Genomic DNA, 27,886 nt, shown 5'->3' on the forward strand with positions numbered 1-27,886 from the left:
AAGAGTATCAATAGATGACAGAGATCAAAACATAAATGGCTATTACAACTTCTTCAAAATTAAAGCAAGGTGGACTTCAGAACTCGGAGGAAACGTAGCAGATAATCTGTTACTCAAAGCAAAACAAGTAAGAAGGGATACATATGTCCTAAGAGTAGTACATAATAGAGCAGCAAGTGGTGAGGGATTATGTTACAGGACAGGCAGAAAACGTGAGGTGGTCTTGGGCTGCATTTTGTGTGCTCACAGAACATGGGTAGCACCATAGGCTGAGTTGAGGCACACCTTCCAAGCCAATAAAAATTAAAGCCTTAAATCCTAAACAGTCAAAATGTAGATTAAGCTATTACAACCAAACAAGCTATTAGAACCCATTTTATCACTCTGCACATTAAAATGCATCACAGTTGAAATCTGTTACAGATTGTATGCACCAATAACATGTGATGACAGAACCAATTACAGAAGTGATTGAACACAGAAGTGAATGCACTTTCAGAAATCAATCTTACACAGCTATGGAAACTGTGCTATTAATTTCATGTGTCTTACTGTAACAATATTCTAATTTTAGTCAAGTTCAAAAACAGATTCGGGGCATTATCTCCAGCTGGAATTTAATTTTTAACTCAACAAATTTTCAATACAGACTTAGACTTCATTCATTATCACATGCTTTTTAAGCTTTTGTTTTTCATTCCACAATTAGATTAATGCTGGAAGAGTTTCCATCCAAAACACAAAATAATCTGGTTTTAAACAAGATTTCCAATACAGAAAGATGCAATTTTTCCAAGTGTAACATTGGAATGCTAAAATATACCAAAATTATATCCTCAGTATATAACATGCTAGACTAAAGGCATGCAAAAAATCCCTCAGTTTTTCAGTACTTGTAAGGCCCCTTGGATCTACCCATTACAAAAACATACATTAATAATTTTGCTTGCTGTTAGCCTAAGTTAATATTCATCTTAGTAGTGAAACTCTGATTTCATGTAAACAAATTATCCTGAGTTTCAGAATGTCAAACAAGCATGAAAAAGATTCAGGAAATAGCTACATAATTTGTTTTCTCTTTTTGAGAAATTATCTCTGCTCATACTTTAATACAGTTTTTCCTAAGAGTAAAACACACAGTTAGCAAGTGACGTATTTACTTCTGAACCGACTTCTGATAAAAGCTGTTTATTCCAGAATTTGAAGCAGAGATGGTGAGTTTACTGCCTAAAGAACAGCAAATAAAAAGTGTCTTATTTTTCAAAGTTCCCTGTCTATTCCTGACTTCAAATTGAGCTCTGCATCCTTAAATATATTTGAAAATTATGATAATATTTATACAATTTTGTAACTACCAATTAACTTATTTTGGTTGATTACAGTGATCTTGGTCAGTACCAGATATTTTACTGCAGGTAAAAGTTATTTTCAGACTCTAGACAGTGGAAATTCAATATTTAATTCTAAACAAGAAAAATATACTACAGCAACAATAGATGTTTTCAAGAGATACATACAATATAAAAATCATTGCTTTAGAAAGTACTGGTTTAAAAAATGAATTATATTTTGATTTTATAAAAGCTCATAATTTTCTCAAATTTTTAATGATTCATTTATGTCCACAACCAGTATTACAATCACATTTCAGGTATTAAGCTTTAGTACCACCTTCCTATTTTTCTATGAAGAACTTGCTCTGAGATCTTCTGATTTTCTCCAGTGCTTCATAATTAAGCGGTCCTTTTGGCAATTCTAGCAAAGTGCTCTGTGTGTCCAATATGTTCTCTGCTTCACCTTAAAAAAAAAAATAATTAATTTTCTCACCCTTACTGCGAGCAAGCAAAGGAAGTAAAAAGAATTAAAAAAAAAAAAAACAGAAACTGATTAAGCTATTCTTGTTTAGGCCACAACGACAATGTATTTTACAAATGAGCTGATGCCAATGTAGCATTAAAGTTGTCTTTAAGGAATTTTGGACTGGTGGGATAACTGCACACCAAAGTGGTCTGAACTGAATATCTGCCTCACGCTGCATTTGTTTGAAAGAAGTTCAGCCAAAACAATTAATTGTGCTGTTGTTGCTGCTGTTTCTGTTGGCTCCTTTCTCCTAAAAACTACACTGAGTTATAGTAATGTCTTGTTTAGAGATTTATTACACACATGTTTTTAATTGGAGGCATGAGATACAGCAAGGACTTGGCATCACCATGTACTTTGTACTAACCCCATACAGTATTTGACCAATTAGGAATCTGAGAAGAGGTGGATCAGACGTACACATAAAAGTGTACCTAAGCTTTAACAAGTAAATTCCCTGTACGCAGTATCCTAGACATACCATATTTGGGCACAATTTTCTTCTTGTCTCAGGCCTAGGCTAAAAGTTGTCAGGCTACAGGCAGAAAATAGGTAGCACAGGACTTGAAGAAGCATTGGTCAACGCATACTGCCCACAAAAAGATCTGCTAAGACCATTACCTAAACATGCAGTCTTAAGAGCATAGCAGGGAAAGGTTGCAGAGTGCAGAATGCTCTGGGTAAGGCTGGAATGAAAACATCTAGGACAGAGAATCCAAAAAAACAAAGATACAGATTGAACATCATACATAAGTTGTGGTGGTCTGATTGTGATATAAGAAAGGATGAAGATTAGCCAAAGAATGTGTTTGTTTTGACTGATCCCATTTGGTACAACGCCAACAATCTTGTTTACCTATGCCTCAACTCCTAGCTTGGTGATCATTAAGGCAGGGATTTGAAGCTATATTTATGTGCAATAAACCTCACTGAATATTATAATGCAGTCTAGATTGTGGTTAGTCCTTAAAACAGGTCTCAATGCTGAAACCTCCAACTGCAATTTTGGTAGTATTACAGTGCTTGGGATCTCCACACATCAGTAATATCCGACAGGGTGACACTGCTTACCACTCTCAGTAACTGGTAATAACACAGTGTCATTCAGTTGCATATAGCACTTGATTATGTAATAGCAAGGGATCTTAGGTGACAGAGAGGTGTTACAGATAGTCAAATCTCTGTCTGTCACTCAGACGCACTAAAGCAGATTGCCTAGTCACCATCCTTCTCACATGGCTCAGGATACAAGCAACAAGCTATGTAAATCTTGGAGAAGGTAGCCAGAGTTTCATTCCTTAGTGGAGAAGTTCTGTGCAGGTGGAGGCTGGCTACATAATCTCTTCCCTCCTCTAATAATTTGTCTGAAAAACACCAGCAATATGTACCTGGACTAGGAGGAAAAGCAGAACAGCACGGCCAAGAATACAGATAGCAGGTCCATGACTGATTCTTAGTGTCCTCAGCCATTCAGAAAAGACCATGCACCCGCGGGCTGTTCTGTAACCCTGCCATCCCCAAAAGATTCAGTTCTACTACATGGGTCTCGCACACTTACGACTTTTCAGCAGCACAAGCAGAACTCAAAACAGGTATTTCCCTATATGTCCTCAGTTTTTCCGTTAATTAGCCCAAGCTATAAAGAAGGAAAAAAAATCCCTCCAATGTCTATGTGGGAGAATAAGCAAGTAATGAGAAAATGTTTGGAGAAGTAGGCTAGAGACAGAAGAAAAAAATTAACTGTAAGCAAGAACAGAGACAAAATGCCTGGTGAAAGAGAAACAGAGAAACAGGGGTATAAACTGATTCCAAAACATCAAGGACAGCAGTTGCAGGGCTATTTGGTCAAGGTGGTTCAGATATAAAGAAGATTGTGCAGCATGGAAATAATTGCAGATTAACTTGGGAGAGGGAATCAGCTACGAGGCTGAAGACAGGCATACCTTGGAGGAAAGAGAACAGTTAAAGAGGGAACAGTATAGGGAATGGTGTATACATTCATTATAACACCAGAGAAATGTAGTATGGCATGCACCATGGAATACATGGGCAAGCAGAGAAGTGGCTGAGAAAGTAGTATGGGAGCGGTGACAGGGATCAGCTGAGTAATAAAAACAAGTATTGTAGCTGCAGGTCAATTGTGCCATAAAACCTTCTCTTCAACTACTTAATTTTAATCTTAAAATAAAAATGAACTCCTGAACCTGATTTCCACATAATTACAAGCCTTCTTCTTATTTCCAGCCCAGACTCATTCAGGCTAGTCCACTTCCTCTTATTCTCGTGCTGATAATAGTAATTACTTTAATTTCCTTCTCTTACGTTCCTTTATCCTATCCTGTAAGTAGGATCTGTAGACCCAAATCTCTCATGTCTTTTTACAAGGCTAAACAAACTAATCACTTCGTTTTCTCTTGCAAGGCAGCTTGGCATTCCCTGATAATTTTAACTCTTCAGTAATTGTAGATTCCTCATACAGAAGTGATCCAAATTATGTAAAATTTCCAAGGAATGTATTACTGTTCTCCTGCATCAATACCTTCCTGTCTATACTCTCTATTTGTACTAAGGTTGTGGAATATCCATCCCTGGAGATATTCAAAAGCCATCGGGACTTTTTTATGGGTAATTGGCTTTAGGTGATCCCGTTTGAGCAGGGAGGTTAGACCTGACAACCTCCAGAGGTCCCTTCCAACCTCAACCATGCTCTGATACTAGGAAACCTCACTTGGTGTTTCTAGACTTTGCTTGATTCTCATAATTTCATCACACTACCAGATTATACTAATTCTGTGATCACCTAATACATTCAGGTTTTTCTCTTTTTCTGTCATTTCCAGCTGGTGGGCTCTAATGGTAGACACCCCTATCAGTCTCTAGCTTCTCACTGACCTCCTTATCAAACTGAATCCTATTTTGTTATCACAGTTCTTCAGGTCATCAGTTCTTCTTGTACTACAGTTTATTTCTTCTCTGTTGATGACAACAATCAAGCTTGTCATCCACAGATTTGATTAGTATAACCTAATTATAAGTTCAATAAAAAACAAAAGCAGGTCCAGACCAAATCTTGAGGAATATTGCTAATAACCCTGCTAAAACCTAGTCTTCCTCTTTAAGCACAAACCTTTGACATCTTCTCTTTACTCCAATGCTTACCTGTCTACTAATTTCCATGTCCTTCATGCTAACTTAATCTTCATGTGATACCACACTAAATGCTTTCATGAGTTTATAGGAGATCTACTACATTTCTTTTGGAAAAGAGAAATTATTTTTCCTGGAAGAGACAGACTTAGTTTGGTATATTTCATTTTATCTTATTGTTCACTTGGCTCCATAGTTTCTTTTCTCCAAAACCTTTTCACAAGCGTCACATACTGCTGAAGTTGCCCTAGTGGATCTGAAGTTATGAAGATGACTTTTCCTATTTAGAAAGCAACAGGATAACACATTGCCCCTCTTCAACCTATAGAGGACCACATGGTCCTCAGGAAACACATTGCATACTCTTGCCATGGGGTTTGTATTATGACATGCTCACTCTTTCAAAATTCTGGAATGAACATGAGGTCATTTAAAAAAAAATAATTAACAAATCCTAAATTCCAACTGTTCCTTCTGCATTGTATGTACTAATATCATTTTCAACACTCTGATTTCCAAGAGCCGCTCAGTGTTTCTCCATGTGCTTAGCTGCCTCTTCACATTAAAATCCAGAGAAACGTATTTCACAGGGTTTAGGAAATGCTCACAGAAAGGCATTGCCCCATCACCTGAATATATTTGCACCTGTATGCAGCAGGAAATATCTCAGAGTTTCTCTAATTAATCTATCATTATTTTCAATTAAGTACACAGAGTTAGGGAACCTAGCTCTTAGATCTGGAAGCTAAGACCAAGATCTGAAACAAATGTATATTTTGTTTCAGTATGTTTGTGTCAATAGCAGACAGGAAAATCGAGCCAGTTAACAAAGATGATTTGTGAAGGTGACAAACCATGGACCAATGCTGTCTTCTCTTACAGTGAACACTGTCTCCTTCCCTAGGAATCAGAGCTAACATAAATGCACCTCTGTAATCCTCGACGCCCATCACTTAATCAGTGGCTGACAACTATGAAGCAAGACACCGGTTTCTGAGACTCGCCTTTCTCTTTTCCATCTTAGCAGGGCACTGTGGCAAGATGATCAGCTGACAACTGTGGTTGGTCACGAAGGTATAAGGGCATGATTCCTGTCTGCATCCCTTTATCTGCACTTAAGATCCCTACCTCTTGCCAAAACAGCAGCATTAGAGTGGTATATGGAAGCAAATAACTAGATCTGTCACTTCTCCCAAATATGCAATGCTTACTTCACCGGTATTTATAGCCTTCACATTTTTTTGAAACAAGAGAGGAGAAATTAACAAACAGTCCTAACTGGAGGGAAAAGCTGTAAAAGTAGGGTACTTTTGACAGGGGAAGTACCTGATCGTAACAGAGAAGAAAAGAAATGAAAAAGTAAGATATTTTTTTTTTCCAGAAAAAAAGAGAAAATCTAGTGCAAGTTTTCTCCCAGCCATTCTAAAAAGAAGTTATCTGAAATATTAAGCCAGGTGAACTTATATACACATACCTTTTATCCTTTGCAACAGTGTCCCATAGCCCATGTCATATTGATAGGCAAATATAAAGCTTAAGGGAACTATTGGCAGTAAAACTCCTGGCTTCTTCTTTTTTATCGCTCTGTTTAAAAAATAAAAAAAAAAAAAAAAGGAAACTATAAGATTATTTAGGACATTCAGCACAGTTTTCATTTAGATTGACCTTGACTGTCTAGGACTAGTGTATCCTTCTACCCTTTCTAATCAAAGAAGAACAAGTCTCAATTTCCTCAGAAGCATTCGTCTTCTGCTTGCCTTCTAGCTCAACTGTCAACCAGAGTGTATTGAAAAAAATGCTTCAAGTGAGTTTGAGTATATCTAACAAAAATGGGATAATCTAACATGTGTCACATGCATGTGCACATGCATATCCATCCAGACACATGCAACATTTAGCAACCAAGATAATTACTTTCAGTTCCAAATGCATCTGAGTCTACAGAGAACGCATAATGCATAAGATGCATTTCATCTGTACTATGTACAGAAAACCACAAATATTTCCTACATTGCCTGTAATCATGTTATAGCACAAGAAAAACATGTTAACAAACAAAAGTCCTATAAGGCAATTTCCTCCCCATGGCATATAGCTTTATTAGCCAGGGATTTTTCCCCTTGGGTGAGTCTCTTGATTCAAATTTTAAGTGAACAGATTTCAGAATATGTCCACTTGTTCACTGACACATTAAAAAACCCAGATGGTGGAGGATTTGTTGCTCATTAATAGTCCATTAAATCACAATACAGAACAGAAAATAGCATGGCTTTTACACAATCCCTCCTGTTCCACACACAACTTTTATTTGACACTGAACTTTTGGTACCTCAGCTGTACAATTTTATTGTCAGTTCACATGTGTCTGCTTTTACATAAGTCTGCAGTACAGACATAACCAAAACACATCTGGAAGCAGAACAAAACACATCAGAAATCAGAGTCCCTTTGTCATCTGATCAACCTCTGAGCAGTTACTAGATAAAAATAACTACCTGTTGCAATGCAAAAGGAAGATCCAGCGTCATAGAAATATTAATTTAATATAGTTATATTTTCTGTTAGGAAATAAACTTCATACCCAGCTGTTAAACCTACAGCTGCAAGTCCAAAAAAAGTGCCAAAATATTTGAGAAATTCCCGCGTCCAAGCAATCTGCATGGCTGTTTGTCTCTCTCTCATCTGGTTCTGCATCAGTAGCTGCCTTTCCAGCTAAAGAAAGAAGAGAGGTTAAAGAAAATTAAGTCATCTGTTTTCTATAAAAACTGAGTCAATCTCTAGGGAGGGGTCTAGAGAACAAGTCTTATGAGGAGTGACTGAGGGGACTGGGGTAGTTTAGCCTGGAGAGGAGAAGGCTTAGGGGAGACTTTATCACTCTCTACAACTTTGTGGAAGGAGGGTGTAGCGAGGTGGGAGGTGATCTCTTCTCCCAAGTAACAAGCGATAGGACAAAAGAAAATGGCCTCAAGTTGTGCCAGGGGAGGGTTAGGTTGGATATTAGGAAAAATGTCTTCACAGAAAGGGTTGTCAAGCACTGGAAAAGGCTGCCCAGGGAAGTGGTTGTGTCACCATCCCTGGAGGTACTTAAAAGACGTGTATATGCAGTGCTGAGGGACATGGTGTAGTGGTAACTTGGTAGTGCTAGGTTAATGGTTGGACTTCATGATCTTACAGGTCTTTTCCAACCAAAACAATTTGGTGATTCTATAACTCCAAAACACTAACTCAGAAGGTTTCTTTTTTATTCTTTTATTTAGTCATTCATAGCTTTTCATTGAGATTGAATTATTCTTCAGTAATAACTGAGAATAGTTTATACCAAGAAAGCATTTAGGTCAATTAGCAAATGCTTTAATCAGAGTCTTTCTAATGCTGCTTCTCGAGGTTAAGAAAAACAAAATACCAGTGCTAACACTGGTATTGAGAGCTCCCTGAGTCTCAGCAGCACTCCCCAGGTTAAGGTTCTCTGACCTTTGCATTTCCATGGTCATCCAAAGGGTACCATCCAGCTATTTTCCAATTTATTCTGCTTGATTTTAATTTAGCTGATAGTATCTTTAGAGTCAATCTTGACACCTCTTTGCCCTTTGAGGACTTCTCTTCCTTGTGATGCATCATAAAGCTATTAACTCTTTCAAAACCCCATCGATTACAAATACAGAAAAAAAAAAGCAAAAATACCAGATCTTTTAAAGATCCTGGAATACATACCAAAAGTCCATGAGAACGGTAACTAAAATTAAAAACAATAATACAAAAAGTACAATCCAGACAATATATTCACACATCAAAGTAGAACATTCTACGGTGCATAAGAATAAAAAAGCAGACTATTAGATTTTTTTTAACAAAAATTACATGCCTCATCTAAACATACTAGTATATTTCTATTAAATAAAGGTAAATTAATTATTTCTAAAAAGTTCCTCTCTACTGTATGGAACACCAAAAAAAGAACAATGGTCTTTCCTCCTTAGAGTGATGCAAAAAATAAGAATTGTGCCAAAAATAAGCAGTCTGAAACCTAAGTACAGAACTTAATTAACACAGTAAGAAGTCTGCTTCTTCCCATTAATGTTTGTATCTCATTTTTTGGGAAAAAACAGAGTATCTGAGTTGGTATATCTAGCCTAGCTAACTAAATTGCATAAAAAGTCCAACAACATACAGGAAGCAGAATACCAGCTGCCTAAAAAAACTGTATTCTAGAAAAGAAAGAACAAAGAGAGAATTCAGAAAGTTCTCTTCTCATGCATCTATAAAAGTAATTAAATCTGTTCTTTTCTACTGCTTTCTAATTCAAGAATAATTTAAAGGATTTGTAATTACTTAAGGTTCCCACCCATTTATTCATCTCCATTACCATTGATTTAGCCTGAACAGAACAATTTCTGTTAAATTGTTACTAATTATTTCTTCAGACTATGTTGATCTTGCTATCTTATTTACAAGCTCATTCAGTACCTAGATAGGTAGAATTAATTTTTTAGACAGCATAATAAAAAAAGGACAGATCTAATTACATATAATTGTACACAGTAGGAAAAACAACATTTGCTGTAGTCTCACAATACTGCTTCATCTGTTTCTCTTTCCTCAAGACTTACATTGCAATTGTTCTCACAAAAAATATCAACAGGCTCTACCTTCCTGATATCCATAATTTTCAGATTGCTTTTTTCAGAAGAATATATTATATAATGGCTGGCAAACCACTTAATAAAATATCAAAATAATTAGATTTTATTTTGTCACCTATGAGACACTTGGAAATTCTAAAGTAAACAACCACGCTGCCCCTTAATTAGCCCCATTGCGGTCCCCAGCATCCTAAGCCTGGTAAATTGCTGAGGTTTGACGTGACAAGACAAAATAGTGACATGTAATATTAATTTAATGATCTCTATTTTCCCCTTCAATTTTGATTATGTGTGTAGTTTGCACATGTGTGAAAAGTATTAAGGGATGCTTTGTTTGCCTGTCAGCACAGATAAGGAGCCTACGCTTCCAAGATGCACAGTATTACCCTAAATGAGCTTCAATTTGAAGAAGTACATGGGGAGGAAGTGGGACAAGGATATACTGACGAAATATAGGTCTTGCCAAAAGGAAACAATGGAGAAGAAGAAAAACAGTTTAATATGCACAGAGTGTAGAAAGAAGTAAGCACTGGATTAAAAAGAAAGCTGTAAGTTTAAATCTACAAGAGTAAACTAAAGGATCCTATCATGAGTTCTTTAAAAACAAACAAACAAACAAAGCAACAAAAAAACCCTGCACACAAGTTATACTTTGATAGCTCTTTAAAATCCAAGTACTGAAAGAAAAAGATTATTACTAAATCACAGACACTAAGGTCAAACAAACACTTTTCTGTAGGAGCGTGTCATATCAAATTTCAGGAGCCCAAGGATACTTTCATGTATATCTGCAAGTAATTTATGTAAATAATTTATTATAAATGAAAACAACTTGTTTTGTATATTATAAACAGCAGCCAGATAACACAATCAAATGAAAATTCATACTCTTTTCTAATCAGAAGGGTCTTCTTTTTTTCACTTAAAAAAACAACCCTCAACTTTCTACATGATAACCAATCCAAAAATAAGGGGGGAGGAAACACAAAGAAAAATGCTCATAATTCCCTTCCTTTGAGCAAACTTCTTCCATGTGGATGTAAAATCTTACCCAGATGAAACACAATACTCTATTTAAATTCATTTCTTAAGAGAAGATGTGTTGAAGGAAGACTTTAGACTGATGAATCTTAGAGATAAGTTTTATGTGTATGTTGGGAAATGTGGTATAGCCAAGAAGAAAAGGTTTCAGAGGAATCTTAATGCACAGAAGGCAGTAAAAAGTAGATCTAGTGATAATTGGCTAAATTAATAATTTAATTCATGCTATTACTGAAGTTGCACGATGTTACAATGAACAGTTTACTATACAAGATCTATTTTGTCCACAAACTTACAATACAGCACCAAGAAAGCACTGAGATGTTCTTAGGGATGGTAAGTAATCTACAGTACTGCTGCAGAGGTTTGTTTTTAAATCTGTTTTTATTAGTCATAAGTTATATGGAGAAAATCTAATAACAACACACAAACATCACTAAATGTGTTCCAAAATCTCTTTGAATCCATGCAATCTTATGCCAAACCCAGGAACACCACTCCCAATTGCCAGAAATGCCCTTTTTTCTGCCCTTTATTCTGAAAAAAATCTTCGTTCTTGCTTTCCATTTTCAAGATCAGTTTCGTGACTTGGCATAGTTTCATCTTGCCAAAACAAAAGACTATAGTGCTGTAGCTGTAGGACCGCAGTGGGAATCTGCATAATGAAGAGACTTAGTCGAAGTGTTACAGGGAAATTCCCCACTGACTTCACTGGATTTCAAGCTTTCCTTAAGGAAAAGGAAACAGAAAACTGGGCAACAGCTATGGCTAAAGTTGTCCCAGAACATCCTGTTTCATCGCACAAGTTAAACCTACTGAAATAATTGTAGAAAAAACAGTTTGGAGTACGCCTGAGCTCTTTTTAGAGAGCACCTTAGCCACTGCACTGCTGAATGTCTTGTGTTAGTGCTGCCGTCACATTCCACACATGTGCTCCAGCAACGCCTGTTCAGCACAGCAGGCAACACCCCTCTGGCAGACTCTGACAGAGCAGACATAAGGCAGGGCACCTACCGACCCTGTGGCATCAAAGACTGCTATAACATGTCCCAACCCAACGTCTGAACAGCTAAATAGGTTTATGAGCAATGTTTGACACTAAGAGAGAGATGCATTAAAATGAATTTTGGATACTCTAAGTTGCAAAATTAAGCACCTACATGGGCACTCAAGCAACTTCTATGTATCTCAATCTTACAAATTTTTTTAAAATTCAGGGGCAATATCCTTGTGCTTACCCACTTAACATGCCAATCTGAATTGAACATCTTGAGCTCTGACAGTTTTGAATGACCAGGATAGCCTGATATGCTGACTTTACATGGAAAAACTATTGGTAGATCATAAGGCAAAACTATTACATTAAGATTATGTTAACCTTAAGCAAGTCAGGATTTGAAAGCAGATCTATGTAGAGAAGTCCACCACAAAAGATGATTCCAAATTAGATGAAAGATAAAAAACCAAATCATGTTTGACTGTGGTTCAAATCAATATCCCATTTTCAGCTGTTAATTTCTTAGTAATTGTGTCTTATTTTCCTCCGCATGTGTTCTATTGAAAATGCCAGCCATGCTGGGGTAGTGAAAGGGTGGAGAAGACTTCTGGCCTATTAACATGCAGATTTTATGACAAAGGCTAAGTCCTACTCCCTTAAGACTTATTTTGCAATGACATTTAAGATGACTTCTTTCCCAATTACAGCAGAGCAGAAGCAAGAATTAAGAACAGTAGGTATTTGTTTTACTGCAAACCATAACTTCATACATAGAACTTTACAGGTGATAAGATTAAAAAAATGTTTATCATTCAAACTGAGCAGAGGCATACTGTATCTTATTTAGAATAATCTCACTGATGGGAGAAGTTGATTATTAAGGAAACAATCCACAGGTACACATCATACACATTAGGTGAACAACAGCTCACCATCCAACTGCCATGTCATAGGGAATAAATTCCATTTAATTTTAAATACATAAGCCTTCCATCTTTATAGCCATAAAAAACATCACTAGGGACTATTTACTTGTAGTTTTTATGCAAGCATAGTCACGTAAAGAGTCTCAGGTGCAGATTTACCACAGGAGGAAGGGAGATGCTGTAGTCTTCCCAGCCAGATTGCTGTGCATGGTGCAAGAGAGATGAGGTTGGGTTATGGATGCATGGATACACATCCAAGTATGCTTTTCTATCACTGTCAAGAAATCACATCCTACAACAATCAGACCATGTTTTAGAGTCACATATACAAGTACAGTTGGTATCATAATCTAAAAAAACCTACACAAATTTCTGCAAGTTTAATTCCATAATTAACGATTTTTTCTTAAATGACAGTAGCAACTTCTTTACTGGTAATAAATACTGATCATGTAATTTTAAAATTTAAGTTAAGTGGTTTCATAATAAAAAGGGTCCTAGCAGCAAGTAACATTTTATATTTTATAACACTATCAGGAGTACCCAATTAGAAATAACTTTCCCATTTTTCTTTAAATACAGCTAGTAATTTCTCAACACCATATGAGAAACTGTAAGGGCTGATTAGCATTTGAAGTCTGCCACATACCAACTGTTATAGTAAAAGGAAATCAATCTGACAAAATGAAACATGACAGATGAAGAGAAGTGAGGCAGAGAGAGAAAAGGTCAGTTACTGTGAAACTGATAATGCTAATAAACTAGTCAGTTGTAACTATCCTTATCATTTCTATTGACTATTCTTCAGACTGTCACAATGATGTCAAACCATAGAAAAGAGCATTTATACCGTTATTTCATTGATTAAAATCCAGTGGGAGAAAATTCTCATCTGAAATCATTTAATCAACTTTGACAACTTGCAAAAAAACCCAACAGTTCTCTCTAGATTACAAGCCACATCAGCACTGATAGATACATCGGAAAATTCTGATATTTTAGACTCTTAGCTTGTTTTCTCTCTTTCTTTCTGCCTTTCTGTTTCATGTTCAGATGCTGTAGGAAGGAATATATGTTACTTTGGTTTTTGTATTAAGGTGACGCACAAAGCAAAACAAGTGGGATGTAGGGTGGTGTACAAAGGCTTAACAGAAATGGAAAGCAGAGTCAGTGCAAAATGCTTTCTCTTCACTGTTTATGTGTATTAAATACAATTTCTTTGATGTATTTTGTGCAGGTCAAGATTTATCTGGAGAGACAAAGACATAGTAACCACCCCTGGGTAAAGCCTCTGTTTGCAACCTGATGTATTTAATGGCTCTCTTGGTAGATACGCTGTTTTCCCCAACCCCTCTAAAATACTGAGCAGGACAAACACTTGGCTTGAGCAATAGGGAACTGTATTTCATGTCACCACCATTAAGACATAATTATGCTGACAGCCTGGTCAGATATTCAGACAGAAAAGGAATTGATCTACCTCGAAAGGAATTATCAGCCATGTAAATATATACTGTGTCTGCTTAAGTTGTGAAACTCACTATCTAAATGCAAGAAAAGAGAAACATGAAGAAACTGTTGGAATAGCCTTACACTGATGTTAAAAGAACCTCCAGTTCTGTCAGAGGCTAATCTCTTGCACATCTGTTATAGGCAATGGCTACTGTGCCTGTAATAGAAGGCTATTTTCATTTATAGTTTTTCAGTGATTAGAGACTCTGAAAGCATTCTTTAAACAACTAGTAACTTCTGAGTACTCAGAAGCACAATGAAAACAAGGGTTGATTTTTAAAAAATGTGACAGTCACACATATAAAAATCTGCAAATCACTTACAAAACACATATAAAAGTTTGTGTGCGGGCAGTATAGCTAAGTAACTTCACAAACCTCTTGCAGTAGCAATGCACCTGACATTTCATAAGCAGATGAAAGATTAAAGCCTTATGTGACTCGTCCTAGGTGTCATCCTTCCTAATCAATGTTCAAAACCAGAAGCTGCGGCAAATGGTTGTTTAGCAAAAATAAATGGAAAATAGAATAGCGATACCTATGTTTACACCCCCATTGTAAGCCACTAGAGTGTAATAGAGAGATGATAACTTGTAATAATTACGCAGAGTCTGCTTGGTTCTACGACCAGCATGCACACAGAAGTGTCAGGAAATGGGCCTCTAGATCAAACACTTAAAATAAATCAGACTTAAATGTTTTATCCTGCTGCTTCAAAGCTTGTTTGCAAATATTTTTCACATCAAGTACACAGAGCAATTAAAACTATTAGCACTGCAAGAAACTACACTCCCTAAAAATAAAAATTTTTAAAGCTTCCAAGTGCAAAGACACATTACAAAATATTTACAAGCTAAGACCTATCATAAAAAGAAAGGGGTCTAACAATATTAGCCTGAAGCCAGAATGCTTGTTAAACTGCCCTGAAAAAAAATCCTTTATATTCCTGTTGTTGTCGTCACTAAGTTACTGGAATTACACGCCATATAAAAAGAAAATAACATCAAAAGCACCTAAATCCATTTGATGCTTTAAGCTGCGCAAAGAAGAGGCTCAGTCCAATGGACTGTGGTACGAAAGTAAGATTTCTTGGCAGTAACCTAGCATTTCCATGCTTCTCCCATGTGCAACAAAAATACAACAGAGTGAAAAAGGATGTCCTCCACCCGCATTTAATAATCTTATCTACAGAGCAAGCAAAGTTTTAAGGCACATTTATCAGTGTTTAGAATTCTCAGGAGTTTAATACAAGCTCTATAAAGACAAACCAAAGTAATTGGATAGTCAGTTATGTCAAAAACAGGTATCCATGGTGTAAGAATAGTAAAAAAGATCAAGCAGTGTAAGAAAAAGAGTTAACATTAAAATATCAAGTCATTTCAAAATCTGACTAATAACTGCATAAGTAAGAATTATTATTATTTGTTATTCCCATCCCTCAACAATGCCTCTAGGTATGCTCCTTGTGTGCCCCATAAACCTGTTTTTAAAAAAGAAATGAAGACTCAGAGCATTGAATCCAAAATAAAAAACAGAAGAAACCCACCCACCCCCCTTTTTATCTTAAACTTAGCATTCAAGAAATAGCGTTTCATAGAAAAACAAGTAAATGGCCAGATTCAACTTCAGTGGACTTAACAGCAGAAGACTAAAATGGTAGATTTGCTCTACGAAGAAGGAAGGAACTATGGAAAACTCATAGCGTTAAAGGAGGCAGATTCAGAAGGCATTTTTTCTTTGAAGTCAGTTAAATCTCCCCAACAAACCGAGCCTACAGGTGTAAGGCTTAGCTGCTGGTGCACCTCCAAGCAAGACAAAAGTTCTACCTAAGAAAGCTCCATTCACAACAATGTGTACCAGTCACATATATTCCCCAGCAAAAAGACTCGTAGAACTGGAGCAATCAGTCTGGTTTGCATCTTTTCCTGGTAGTGCTTGGATGTTAGAAATAGCTATTAAAATCTCCTCTTTGTAAACGACCACATTTATTTCTTTACAGTGATCAGGCAAAGCATACAATCTCCCACCTAATATCAACCAAACTGGCTTTTTTCCGGTGAGATAGATTGTTCTAATCTTCTTCAGTACAGATATCATTCATCTTGTTCTGTGCCATTTGATGCACGCAAACTAATAAGGATATAGAATTGTTACCAGAGAGCATTTATTTCCTGAATTAAGCCCAGATGACCTAAGGGGCAAAACAATTTTTCTAATGCTTCAAGACAAATGCATTAGAGATGCCATAAACACTACTAGTATCTTGTCAATAGAAAACAAATCTAGCGATTTCCCACCCCAAAGGGAGAAGGATGGTAGTAGTCAGGAAAGGGAAATCTTGCTTACATTTTACTCCACACAGAAGAAAGGGAACAATTGTTTTCATTGTAATGGAACTGTAAAAATAAATCATTTTGACTAACTGTCAGTGAAAACTTTAGAGAGGAAAAAGTTACAGACTTACAAAATCTTGCAGAAAATTACTCAATATCTAAGACATTAGGAAAAATTCATTTTTTCAGGTATCATCATGGAGGTGGCTGATCTTTTACCAACTAAGATAAGTTGGCAAATCTGCAGATGGAAAGAATGTCATCACACAAAATTTTATTAGGCATAGGAAGGACTCTGTAGAAAGCAGCCTATGCAGAATCATGTGTCAGTTCTCTTTCTTTTTTGATCAATAAAAGAGATAAAGCATGAAAAGAAGTTTTATTATGCAGAAAATAATTGGCATTTTAACATTAGCCATTCTTCTTCCTGCCAAGAGCCAAAATAAAGCACACGTATGCCTTTCAACAGCCATCTCACTTTATAATCAACTGATAAATCATCAAACTCCTACTGACCTATCTTGTAATAGCATCTTTCCATTCTTAATACGTTTTTAATTTATCTGAAATAAAAATTATGCTCCTAAAACCTTCCTCTCAAATACAAATTCTTTCCCAGCTAGGGCAGAGGAGATCATCAACCTGCCTGATAAATAAGTCAGGTTTTCCTCATCTCTCCCTCACAAAATTCTCAGTATCTGAAGTAGTGAAGGAAGTTCAGCTAAGCGTCAGGTATCTTATATATCTTAAGGACAGCAGAATTCATTATTCAACTCATCTCTCACAAAAACAATAACTTAAGGAAGGTGTAAATGTTTGTATAAAAACCATGTATCTTCCTAACCATGTAGGTACAAATACTGCTTGTACTTCATCTATGCTAAATAAGTAATCTCATTTTTCACTTGAACAAATGTTTAAAATGTTTCAGCTGTCTCTTTTGCTATATCCTGTCCCACATGTTACCACAGCAACTTCTGTTTCTTAAAAAGCAAGAACTTAAAAAACCACTAGGAGGATAACTAGATTATCAGATACTTTGCAATAAGAAACAAACTTAGAATTCCTGTTGAATGGTTTAAACTTATTTCATACTGGGCATATATAAACTTTACAGTTGTTGTGTACATTTTCAAAAAGACATTGAGATGAAAACCAAACACCAATAAAAAACAGCTGTATAATTGAAGTTACAACGTCTTGTAATCTTTGCTAGATAAAAATCTCACTGGTAACACAATAATAGCATTCATACAAAACCCCAGTGTTAAGTCCTGAAAAACAGGTGTTTTCTGTACTTAAAAAAAAAATAAAATTATCACACTTAGTTATGTGTTCAAGCTGGTTCAAAATTTTAAGGTTGGAATAGAGATGTTGCTAAGGAAGAAACAGTGTTAAGTGCAAAATAAATCTAGAAGAAAGAATTGTTACATATTAGCCAGCCCTCAGTTAATTGGACCTGCATTCTGTTGGGGTACTTCAGCTTCTGTGTTCACATAGTCATGAGGATAAGGCTGGAAAGCATATTCAGAGGTCCTTTAAAGTTTGCCTGAATGCAAGCAGCTGAAACAGACATTTATTTATGCCAATCAAGACCACCAGTGACAGATTTCACTGCCTTTCTTAGTAACCCATATAATGACAGTTAAGCACTCAAAGTCTCCTAATGTTTATCCCAATTATTGCTTGCTTGCTTTTGTAATGGAAAAGATTTTATATCTCTAGAAGGATGTATGAGAAAAATGAGTCAATTAAAAAAACATCACCAACTCACACAAACTTAAAATTCATAACAGACATGTTTATAGCATGAGACAAATACAATTCTGTCATCCTTTCCTCATAGGTTCTAACACCTTGATTACTCTTACTGCTATGCTCTGAACTTCCCACAGCTTGTCTGCTCATTAAAAGAAGCATCAAAATCTTTTCCCAGCAAAGTCATCAGCAGTGCAAATTGAGTAATTTTATCCCCTGTTTAATAAATCCACAAACACATTTGCTTTTCACAAGAATCTGGGCTGTTGATTTAGTTTATATGTCAGTATATAAATATATATATTAAAATATACCAATATTTATACACAAGTATATAAAACCTAGGTCTTTTTTAAGCTCCTAAAGTCTAATCACTTACACTTGATCAATTGATTTAACTTTTCCTTCTTGGATATAATGCTATGGACTGGTATTTATTTTATTATCTATTATACCATTGCCTATTATTTCAGGTATTTTCCAATTCATCAAGATAATCAGAATACTAAACTAACCCTCCAATCTAAAAATTTACACAAACAACATTTCACTGTATTATGGCTAGAAATTATTTTGAGAAACTGCTGAGTGTCTGGATATAAATGGAAATGTTCAGATCCTTTTCCATCACTTACAATAAGTCTGACTTTATTTTTTTACTATTATTATTACTTTAATTCAGAAAAAAAAAATCCAATATAATTTGGTCATAAGACGTGGTCTATTAAGAAGCTTGCTGCAGAGTACTTCTATACTTTCATTTCACATTTAAGGACAAATTGTTGAACATGAAAACTGCCTTGTTCCTTTCATTTACCGCCATTCAATGCACACCTGTTGGGCAATACAACCCTGGCAGCAGAGTAATGCAATCATGCTATGTTCTGCCTGTAACCAAATGCTGACAGTGTAGAGGAAAGAAAAAATATTATATTAAGTTGCATTTACCTATGCTTTCACTGAGTTTTTTATAGTTTTTCCAAATACAAATACTTTTGTTACACATCTTTTGTAACATCAACTTACAGTCCAATGAAATGAATGTTTACACATTAACATTAGTAATGTTCCAAAGCTTATTCTTATGAGATGGAGAGCATTAGAACCATTTGCACACATAGAAAAGAGTCAACAGCAGTTTCACATCAAGCTGAATCATGAATGCATGTGCCATAGCTTGTACATACAGTATAAAATGCATACATCTTTCTCCATAGGCAAGAGCTGAAGAACAGATGAAAGCACAGAACACTTAAGAGTCATTTTGAGAAGCAGAAATCTTGTGATTTATAATTTGAATGAATTAAGTAAGTTATTTCTACAGGTACAGAATCTGCAGAAATCAAATACATTTTGGCATTTCCGTGCTCTCTCCAATAAAATGTTTCATTTACAGAGAAACTGCTATATTCTTTTCCATCTTTAAAAAGTCGAAGTATGCACTATTGCACTGGAGAATGAGTTTCCCTAGCAATGTTTTATACTATGTGCCCTGCTATTCAACTTAAAAATTTTCACTAACTGCAGAAAAAGGCCTCATTTTTATTTTCTTTATTATTTTGCATCACTGCCAAAGCTTCAAAAGGAGCTGTTACAACAAGGGGAAAACAAACAAACAAACAAACAAAAAAACCTCGCCACCAAGGGAAAAAAATAGAGAAAGAAGCATAAATGTATCTAATTAGGTACAGAACTGCAGAGGAGCCAACTGAACTGCTATCAGTTGGCCCTGATTAGAACAGGATAATTTAGTCTTCCCATGGCTCAAAATGAACCTCTATGACGTTGAGGACCCCCAAAAGGGAAAAGATTTGAAAAACAAGGAGAGGCTGGCATGGATTTTCAGAAAAGAAGATGTAATTGCACTGCATTGTCAAAATAGAAAAATAAACCTCTACTTATTTGATATTGGCATTTTTTTCACCAAGAAGTATGGAACCTTTCCCATGCCTACACAGGGAGAAAGCCTATAAACTCCCAAAGACTAACTGCTATGAAAGCAGATCTATGGCTGTTTCCTGGCTATCCAATATTACCTGGGGAGAAGAATGCACTTTACAGTCTGACATAATAAAATAGGGAGAGAGGAGGGATGGCAGGAGAATGGGAGTGAGACTATCCAGAGATTCATATTGCAGACAGGAGGTTATAATCAAACATTTTTATTATGGGTAAATACATGATTTGTCAGAAGTATATTATTTTCCTAGCCTGTTTATTTTCTCAAAGATTATGTGGCTCCCAGCAAAGATTAATTTGGAGGATTATCTCTGACTCCTGAATACAATTATGCTTTTCCACAGAGCAAATTATTCTTTTGTCTGATAAGGAATTCTCTTGCTGGGGAAAAAAAAACAAAACTCAACCGAACAAAACTCCAAATCACTCTGAACTGCTATCCCAAGACAACCATAATAAAAAATCTGTTAGCCACAGAAACAATGATATGCCCTAAGCACTAACTAGTCTCTTTTCTTTCCAGCACTTTCAGTGATTTTTGGCTACTCCTGTATTACTTTATCCTCAAACTTGCATTTTTTCAAGAATTCCAGTCCTCCAGTCTTCCACTCTTAGCAGTCTGATCTGCCCCTGAAAGTCTGGCAGAGCCAACCTGCTGTAATCTTAAAGCAAGACTTTTTTACAAGTTTTGTTTAAATAATGGTTATAGCTGTTTACTGGAACTGCTGATTTTGACTGATTTATGTATGTGCTACTGCTGAATTAGTAACATCAAGCAGTGCTGGGGAAACTTACCTGTGAATATAGCAATGTGTGTTATAAAACTTTCAAAATATACAGGACATTGTACAATTCTCTTTCAAGTAAAGTATTCCCACAGACAACCAGATTTTTGCTTAGTTTTTGCAACCTGACATGCAGGGCACAGAGGCTTTAATTCTGAATTTCCTTCCTTGTGATGTTACTTCTGTATCAGTATCATTTACACATACCTAAAGTCTATCTAACAACAGTCAATTAAAAGTTAGACCAAGTCACAGCTTGTTTCAACAGATTGCCGCCATGCATGTGGTGCTCAACAGGAGAGCAGACATCAAGCAGTAACTCTTCATAATTCTCGGTCTGGGAAGAAGCAGATGTGAGGAAATCCTACCTCACAGGACCCATAAAATAAAGTGGGCTGCAGTCTGTGCCTGCTTCGATGGTGGTCAAAGCATCATAGAAAAACTCAGGCTGGACAGGACCTCAGCAGGTCCTGCTCAGAACAGGGTTAGCTACATGATCAGACCAGATTACTGAGGGCTTTATCCAGTCAGGTCTTAAAAACATCCAAGGATGGAGGTTGCACAGCTTCACTGGGCCTCTGCCCCACTGCTGAGTTGTCCTTGTGGGGCAAAAGGTTTCTCCTTATATTCAGTCTGAAATGCTCCCCCCATCTTGTTTCAACAGATACCCACTACCTCTTGCCCTCCTGCAATCCACTGTGGTGAGCACCCCGGCTCTGCTTTCTTGATAACCTCACAGTTGCTGGGGAGCTGCTGTTGGATCCTGCACCTAGAAGGGATCCTTCTCCAGGCTGAGTAAGTCCAGCTCACTTGGCTTCCTCTCAAGTAGTGATCAAGCCCTTGACCACCTTGATGGTCTGTTGCTAAACTTGCTCCTTTTCATCCACGTTTTTCTTATACTGGTGGAGGAAAAGGGCGGGGTGGGGAGGGTGGGGAAATGGATGCAATATATAAATGCTTTTAACAAAGCACTGAACAGAAGGCAACAGTAATTTTCCTCAACCTACGGGCTGCACTACTGCTTATAAAGCCCTCCTTGTTGATCCTTTTGGCTCTCTTTGCTGCCAGGGCACACTGATGGCTTATGCTCTGGTTGCTGTCTTCCAGTGTCCCCTCCAGAGTTGCTCCACAGTTGTCAGCCCCCGGCCTGTATTGTTGCCAGGGTCTTTGTCTTTCCAGGGACACTAGGAGGAGATTGTCCTTAAACGTATCAGCTTTCCTGAACTCCTTTATCCTCCAGAGCTGCTTCATATGCCATCTCATCTACCATTTCCCTGAATAAGACAAAATCTGCTTTCCCAATGTCCAGGGTCTGCTCTATGCTACCTGCCTTCCTCAGTCCCCTCAGGACTGCAATCTCGCCACCACAACCAAGACTGCCTTTGATATTACACTGCCAAATCAGTTCTTCCATATTTGTGACTAAGAAACCAGCTGTGCATAAGCCCTGGATGGCCCATCCAGTACCTAGTTGTATCAGTCATCCCTCACTTTTTCAAGAAATGTACTCAATTCCTATCTCCTGCTTTATGGCCGTTCTAGCAGATGTTAGGGAAACTAAAGTCTCATAAGAACCAGAGTCAGTAATTCAGAGGCTTTCTTAAGATGTTTAAAGTACATGCAGTACTTTGTCACCCTGATTGGTGGTCTGCAGCACACTCCCACCAGTGTCATGTTTTGTGGCCTCTCCTTTGATCCGAACCCACAAGCTACTCCTTCACATCATGGGCTGCACTTCTTGTCTTTCCTACCTTTTCTTCCTGAGGAGCTTGCATCTGTTCATGACTTCCAGTTGCATGAGCTCTCCTACCACATCTCAGTTATTACCATGATGTTGCAGTTTTGGGACCAGAAACAGCTCTTGTTCTTCCTGCTTGTTGCTTATGTACTTGTGCATGTACAGGCCTCCTTTCTCCAGAACCATCAACACTCCAGAAACTCCAGCACATTGTCACTATAAAAGCTTCCACAAGGACCAGATATATTCTAGACTTGTTTACTTAACATCTGCTGTGACAGCAAAATGCTCCTATTGTGCTGCTATACTAGGAACAATTTTTTAGGATGAGGGAATGTGATTTATTGTTTCATTCGGAGAAAACCCAGAGGTTTTTCATTTTCTGGTTTGGTTTGTTGTTTTTTTTTTTTAAAAAAAAAAACAGAGTAAAAACGGTCTGTGATAGTTTAGAGAATTTCTTGTACTCTAAATTGTTGGAGAAAGAAGTTCATTGTTTAGGACACGATCAGTATCACATTTAGCAATTCAACAAAGCTAGGAATTAATTTTTTCCACATGGCCTAAACTCCAGCTATGCAATTCTTGGTTTTTTGAGCTGACCTGCCCTCATTTACTTCACTTCACCAGGCAGTCCCCTATACAAGAGATTATTCTCTCCCATTCTCTGACCAAAAACAGTGTTTTTCCTTCTCCTCATTGCTTTTTGTACAGTTTTGCCACAACAGTATCTAGGTGAAAACTTCAATAGCTAGACAGCTTCAAGAGAGTGCTTAATCCCTTAGGTATAACTGTTATACATAAAGATATCACAAACAAATCAGTCAGACACCGTTTTCCCATTTTGGTCATCTCATGTTAAAACAAAAAGATAGAGCAAAACTCATCAATTCAGATGTCATTATTAATGATGTTGTAAGCTAATATATGAAAGAGCAAAAAGGCTTGTCTTTAAAAGACTCGGTGTACCACCAATGCTTTGTGGAGTTTCAACGAAAAAATTCTCATTAAGTAAGAAAACACCTTGCACATTGAGGTATAATTGAAAACAGTTACCAAGGATTTCAAAACCTACAAGGACTTACATTTTTTAATTTTACAGACTAGAAACCACCGTTTACTATCCAGTATTATTCCCATACACATCAGGATATCTTCATGTCATTCAGCTCTCATAATACCACAGGGAAAATAACCCCAAAAAACCCTTATAAAACAAAATCTCAGCCTCCTTCTTTGAAGGGTTACCTTTTGTGTGGTTCACTGAGTACTTACAGATTATATACAGGAAACCTGGTAATTGACTTGGTTTCCCCTGTCTGGAGTTTCCCAAGCAAAGCAAGGAAAAGCAACTTTTTAGAACCAAAAGCAGTATTACCTTTATAACAGCAGGGCATAAACTAAAATCTAACCTGGTGAGGGGTTGAGAGGGGGAGGGCTAGGAGGGAGTGGCATAGTACTGAGTTGGTTGGGTTCCATTCAAAACAAAAAAGCATTTTTGATTCCTCTATATCCATGAGAAAGCTTGACAAAAATTTCACAGGAGAGCTTAGGCTTTTTTATGTCTATATCCTAAAGTAAAAGTCTTTAAGCTGCACTTAGAATGCCTTTTACACATCAGCACAGAAATGTTCTTCTGTAGCGCAAAGTTAATTTAGTAAGCTTTGCTCTGTATAGTCCTAGAATCTAATTCATTAACAATAGGAAATTAAATTTTAAATTTTAATCTGCTCTGTTGCATGACCTTCTACCACGATTTTGCTTATCACTTTAAATAACACTACATACAGATTATACAAGGTTGTTTTAATATTTTTTAATTATTTGAAGACAATGTACTTATATTATCCACTAATCATACTTAAGCCTGTCTCATCACAATAAAGACTTTAGCAAGTCTCAAAGTATGTGAATTAAGCCAATTTCCTAAAAGAAAGTGTTCTAATCCACACTGAGGAATGAACGATCAGCCACAAATATTGCTGCATTCTTAGTTGCCAGTTTCAAAATGTGTATTTTTTTCCAGGTTGCCTTGTACATCTGAAAATGGCTTTCTTAGTAAATAGTTATTCAAATAGCTTTATCAAGGTATACATTTGGGTTGTCGAAAAAAAATGGCAAGGAATAGAAGTCTAAACAGAACAGAAAGTACAGAACATAGCACTTCAACAAAAGAAATACACAAAATTCTTGCTTTTAATTGTGTTAAGAGCACCCACACAGCTCATGAAAATAAATAATCTGCTATAAATGCTCTGAGATCTGGAACCTCCTCTTACCCATTCAGCCACACCAAAAACACTTAGCAAGGCCATATGCTAGGCTTTGAGCTGTAGATCTGATATACTAAGTGTTTGGAAAGAATTTTGCAAGTTACACTTTAAGGAGCAGACTCATGATAAAAATGAAGCCTCAACAAACTTTTACCATAAACAGTCTCCACTTGATACAGACTGGTATTTCATTCTGGAGCCAGACCAAGACAATACAAACAATTGACAAGTCCTTCAGTATCAAGGCAAACTGACAGTTGGGTTTTTATTATTCTTCCAAGAAGCATTAAGACACAATTTACAAGGCCACAATCCCTTCTTTTCAGAGTTATCCCAAGAAGAGTATAAAGAAAAAAAATATGCACACAACTTTAGAACATTTTTTAACTTTCTCTTATTCTGAAGTAGTTGAGCTGGGTTGGGTGTCAGCACACATCACAGCAACTCTAAAACTGACCAAGCTTTAGCATCCATGAAGCCTTGGGATTTGGAGGGGTCTTTATCAACTTCTGTCATGTTACTCGCTCTCCTATCTTTGCAACGGTCTCCTTCCAACCTACAATCCTCCACAGAGGATAAGTCAATCACTGAACAGCTTTGTATCTTCTCTCTATTCAAAGGAGAGCATATTTTTTTTCTTTTAAAAAAAAAAAAGTAAAAAAAAAAAGTGTTCTGTCATGGAAACTCATAGCACAAAAATCCTTTTCCAAACAATTTTCAGTAACTTTACGATTCCTCCTCACCACAAAGAACAGGAGAAGCCTTCACAGACTCTGACTGTGTCACCAACACCTGCTGTGTTTTGTTCCAGGCCAACTCAAAGACTTACTAGTTCATTTCTGAGCAGTGTCACACCGTCATTGCTAGTAAGGATAGGAAAAACAGTTTTGATGACTTCTTGATCCACACCAATTGGCTTGGAGTAACAACAGTACCCTATTTCCTCAACATTATAATCATGGGGCACTCCAAAGTACATTCAGAAGCTATGAAAAGCTCTAAGAGGTTTTGATCTCACATGTTGTTTCAGGATAGATTTATGTTTAAAACAAACTGGTATTTTTTAATCTCTCATAGCAAATACAGTGTATTGCTTGAAGTGGAAGTTTCTATTTTATTCATAAATATGATGGTTTTCAGAGCAACGTAGGAGAACTGATAGCATCCAGATCCCAGTATTTCACCATATGAGAATATCTAATGCTTTTAGTTAAGCTATTTCATTCTGGTCCTAGCATGACCTAACTTCTCCGGGTATTTCTAGTTACAATTTCTGTCTAAAAGGAAACAAATTAGGCTATAGTATTTTCCACAAATAGCCTGAAAGTAGGCTATAGTATTTTCCACAAATAGCCTGAAAATAGTCTGTGTAACACTAGACTCCAGACACATCTCAGCTTTTACTCACATATGGAAAAGACAACTGGCAGTGTTCTTCCTTACACTCTCCCCAAACTCAGAGCAGAGCCATTTTCTTTCAGAAAATGCTGATTTCTTCCAGCAGATGATGAAGCAAGCCTTCACTTTAATTTCATCATCATCGTTCTAACTGAAAACCTTCCTGTCATTCGGATTTCCAAAACACTTTCAGGGTGGGAGGGGCCCCTTTGTATAGTGAAAAAAAGAAATATAAATTGTTAGTACACAAAACTTGTGGTTGTATCTGAGAAACATATAACCCAGCACACACAGAAAAGGACATTTAAAAACCTTGCAAAAAGTTGATTTTCTTTAAGCAGTTAAGAGCTATCTAGTATTTTATTATATTATCTCTCCTTATGCTATCTTTCTCTGTCCTAGCCACATTTTCAGTGTCACCTACAGAGTTCGCTTTATTTGTGATCCTACAAAACCTAGTAGCTGCACGCTGCTTTGAAAACTAGAATATGCCATCTAGTGGCAACTTAGTAAATTGGAAGTTCATCCATCACTACGTCAAACATTTACAATTTACCTGAATTCAATTTAAATGCAAAACTAAAGGGACAAACTTCAGCTAAGTTCTTCAGACTGCATTCTAGCATTTAGTATACAAACCAGTTACAGATCATAAGGTACCTAACAACAAATCAGAAAGCTGTAACTAGTGCTATACTGTAAGTTCTGTTCAGCACAACTTCCTGAACCTTAGTCCAACTGGTTTTCTTTCTTTTTCTCTGCTGCTATTTTATTCTTTTATGAGAAGGAATAAACAATCTCCTATGTCCTATTTAGTCTAAGGTTTCTAGAACAATGAACAGCTGTGTAATGGCTTCCTAGTAATGTGGAAAAACTGCACTTACCCAACTGAACCTAAAGAAAGAGTTTCTGGAAAGATTTTGTATACTGGAAGAGTTGAAACATACTTAACTCATATTTTAAGAGAACAGTATCCATGTGTTAGTAACCATGCTGTTACTGATTCACTTTAACATGTTGCTTAATTCTGGAGTAGCACAGCTGTGCTTCAGGCGACTGTTCAAGTTAAGTTTCCTAAACGGTATTTTTAGGGTCTCGCTACCATAAGGGTAGTTTCTACCTCTCCAGATTGTTCACACAGACTTCCGAGGAAGTTGCTAGATCCAGAGAGCAGGTGCTTTACACATCTGAACCGGCTGTGTTAGATGACCACACCGTAACTGGCGGAGTGGGTAAATGGAGCACCTTTAACCCTGGCAGGGGAGCAAACCTCCGCGGGCGAAGCCGCACGCCCTGCTCTGTGCGGGCCGTGGGTCACCTTCCTCCGCACCGCCGCCGGCGTATGCGTTACCTGAAGCCGTGAGTTCATGAGCATAAACTCCTGCTGAGCTTTCAGGCTGTCGTTCATGGACTTCGAGAAGATGAACCCCATCGTGCCCTGAAGCGCAGAAAAGACCAGACAGGTGAGGCCGGCGGCGCGGCGAGAAAAGCGGGCGGTTCGCCGGAAGGCCCTTCTCGGCCTC

The 27,886-nt window shown here is 37.0% G+C and overlaps 1 protein-coding gene across 1 annotated transcript; it reads right to left on the minus strand.

Moving 5' to 3' along the window:
- Positions 1–1,675: 1,675 nt before the first annotated feature.
- PLGRKT (plasminogen receptor, C-terminal lysine transmembrane protein) lies at positions 1,676–27,795 on the minus strand. Its single transcript, XM_009890656.1, has 4 exons — positions 27,715–27,795; positions 7,589–7,719; positions 6,482–6,591; positions 1,676–1,797 (listed from the first exon to the last, which is right to left on the minus strand). The coding sequence occupies exons 1-4, from the start codon at positions 27,793–27,795 to the stop codon at positions 1,676–1,678; spliced, it is 444 nt and encodes a 147-aa protein (XP_009888958.1).
- Positions 27,796–27,886: the final 91 nt, after the last annotated feature.

The sequence above is a fragment of the Charadrius vociferus genome, unplaced genomic scaffold, assembly GCF_000708025.1.
Source record: "Charadrius vociferus isolate BGI_N301 unplaced genomic scaffold, ASM70802v2 scaffold188, whole genome shotgun sequence".
NCBI classification, from domain to species: Eukaryota; Metazoa; Chordata; class Aves; order Charadriiformes; family Charadriidae; genus Charadrius; species Charadrius vociferus.

Bases quoted from the DNA above. Each gene is read 5' to 3' on its own strand.
- PLGRKT (XM_009890656.1), bottom strand. From the start codon at position 27,795: ATGGGGTTCATCTTCTCGAAGTCCATGAACGACAGCCTGAAAGCTCAG. The intron at 7,720-27,714 runs GTAACGCATACG...TTCTTTCTTTAG, and splicing joins TCATGAACTCACGGCTTCAG to CTGGAAAGGCAGCTACTGAT. The intron at 1,798-6,481 runs GTATGTGTATAT...TTTTTTTTTAAG, and splicing joins ACTGTTGCAAAGGATAAAAG to GTGAAGCAGAGAACATATTG.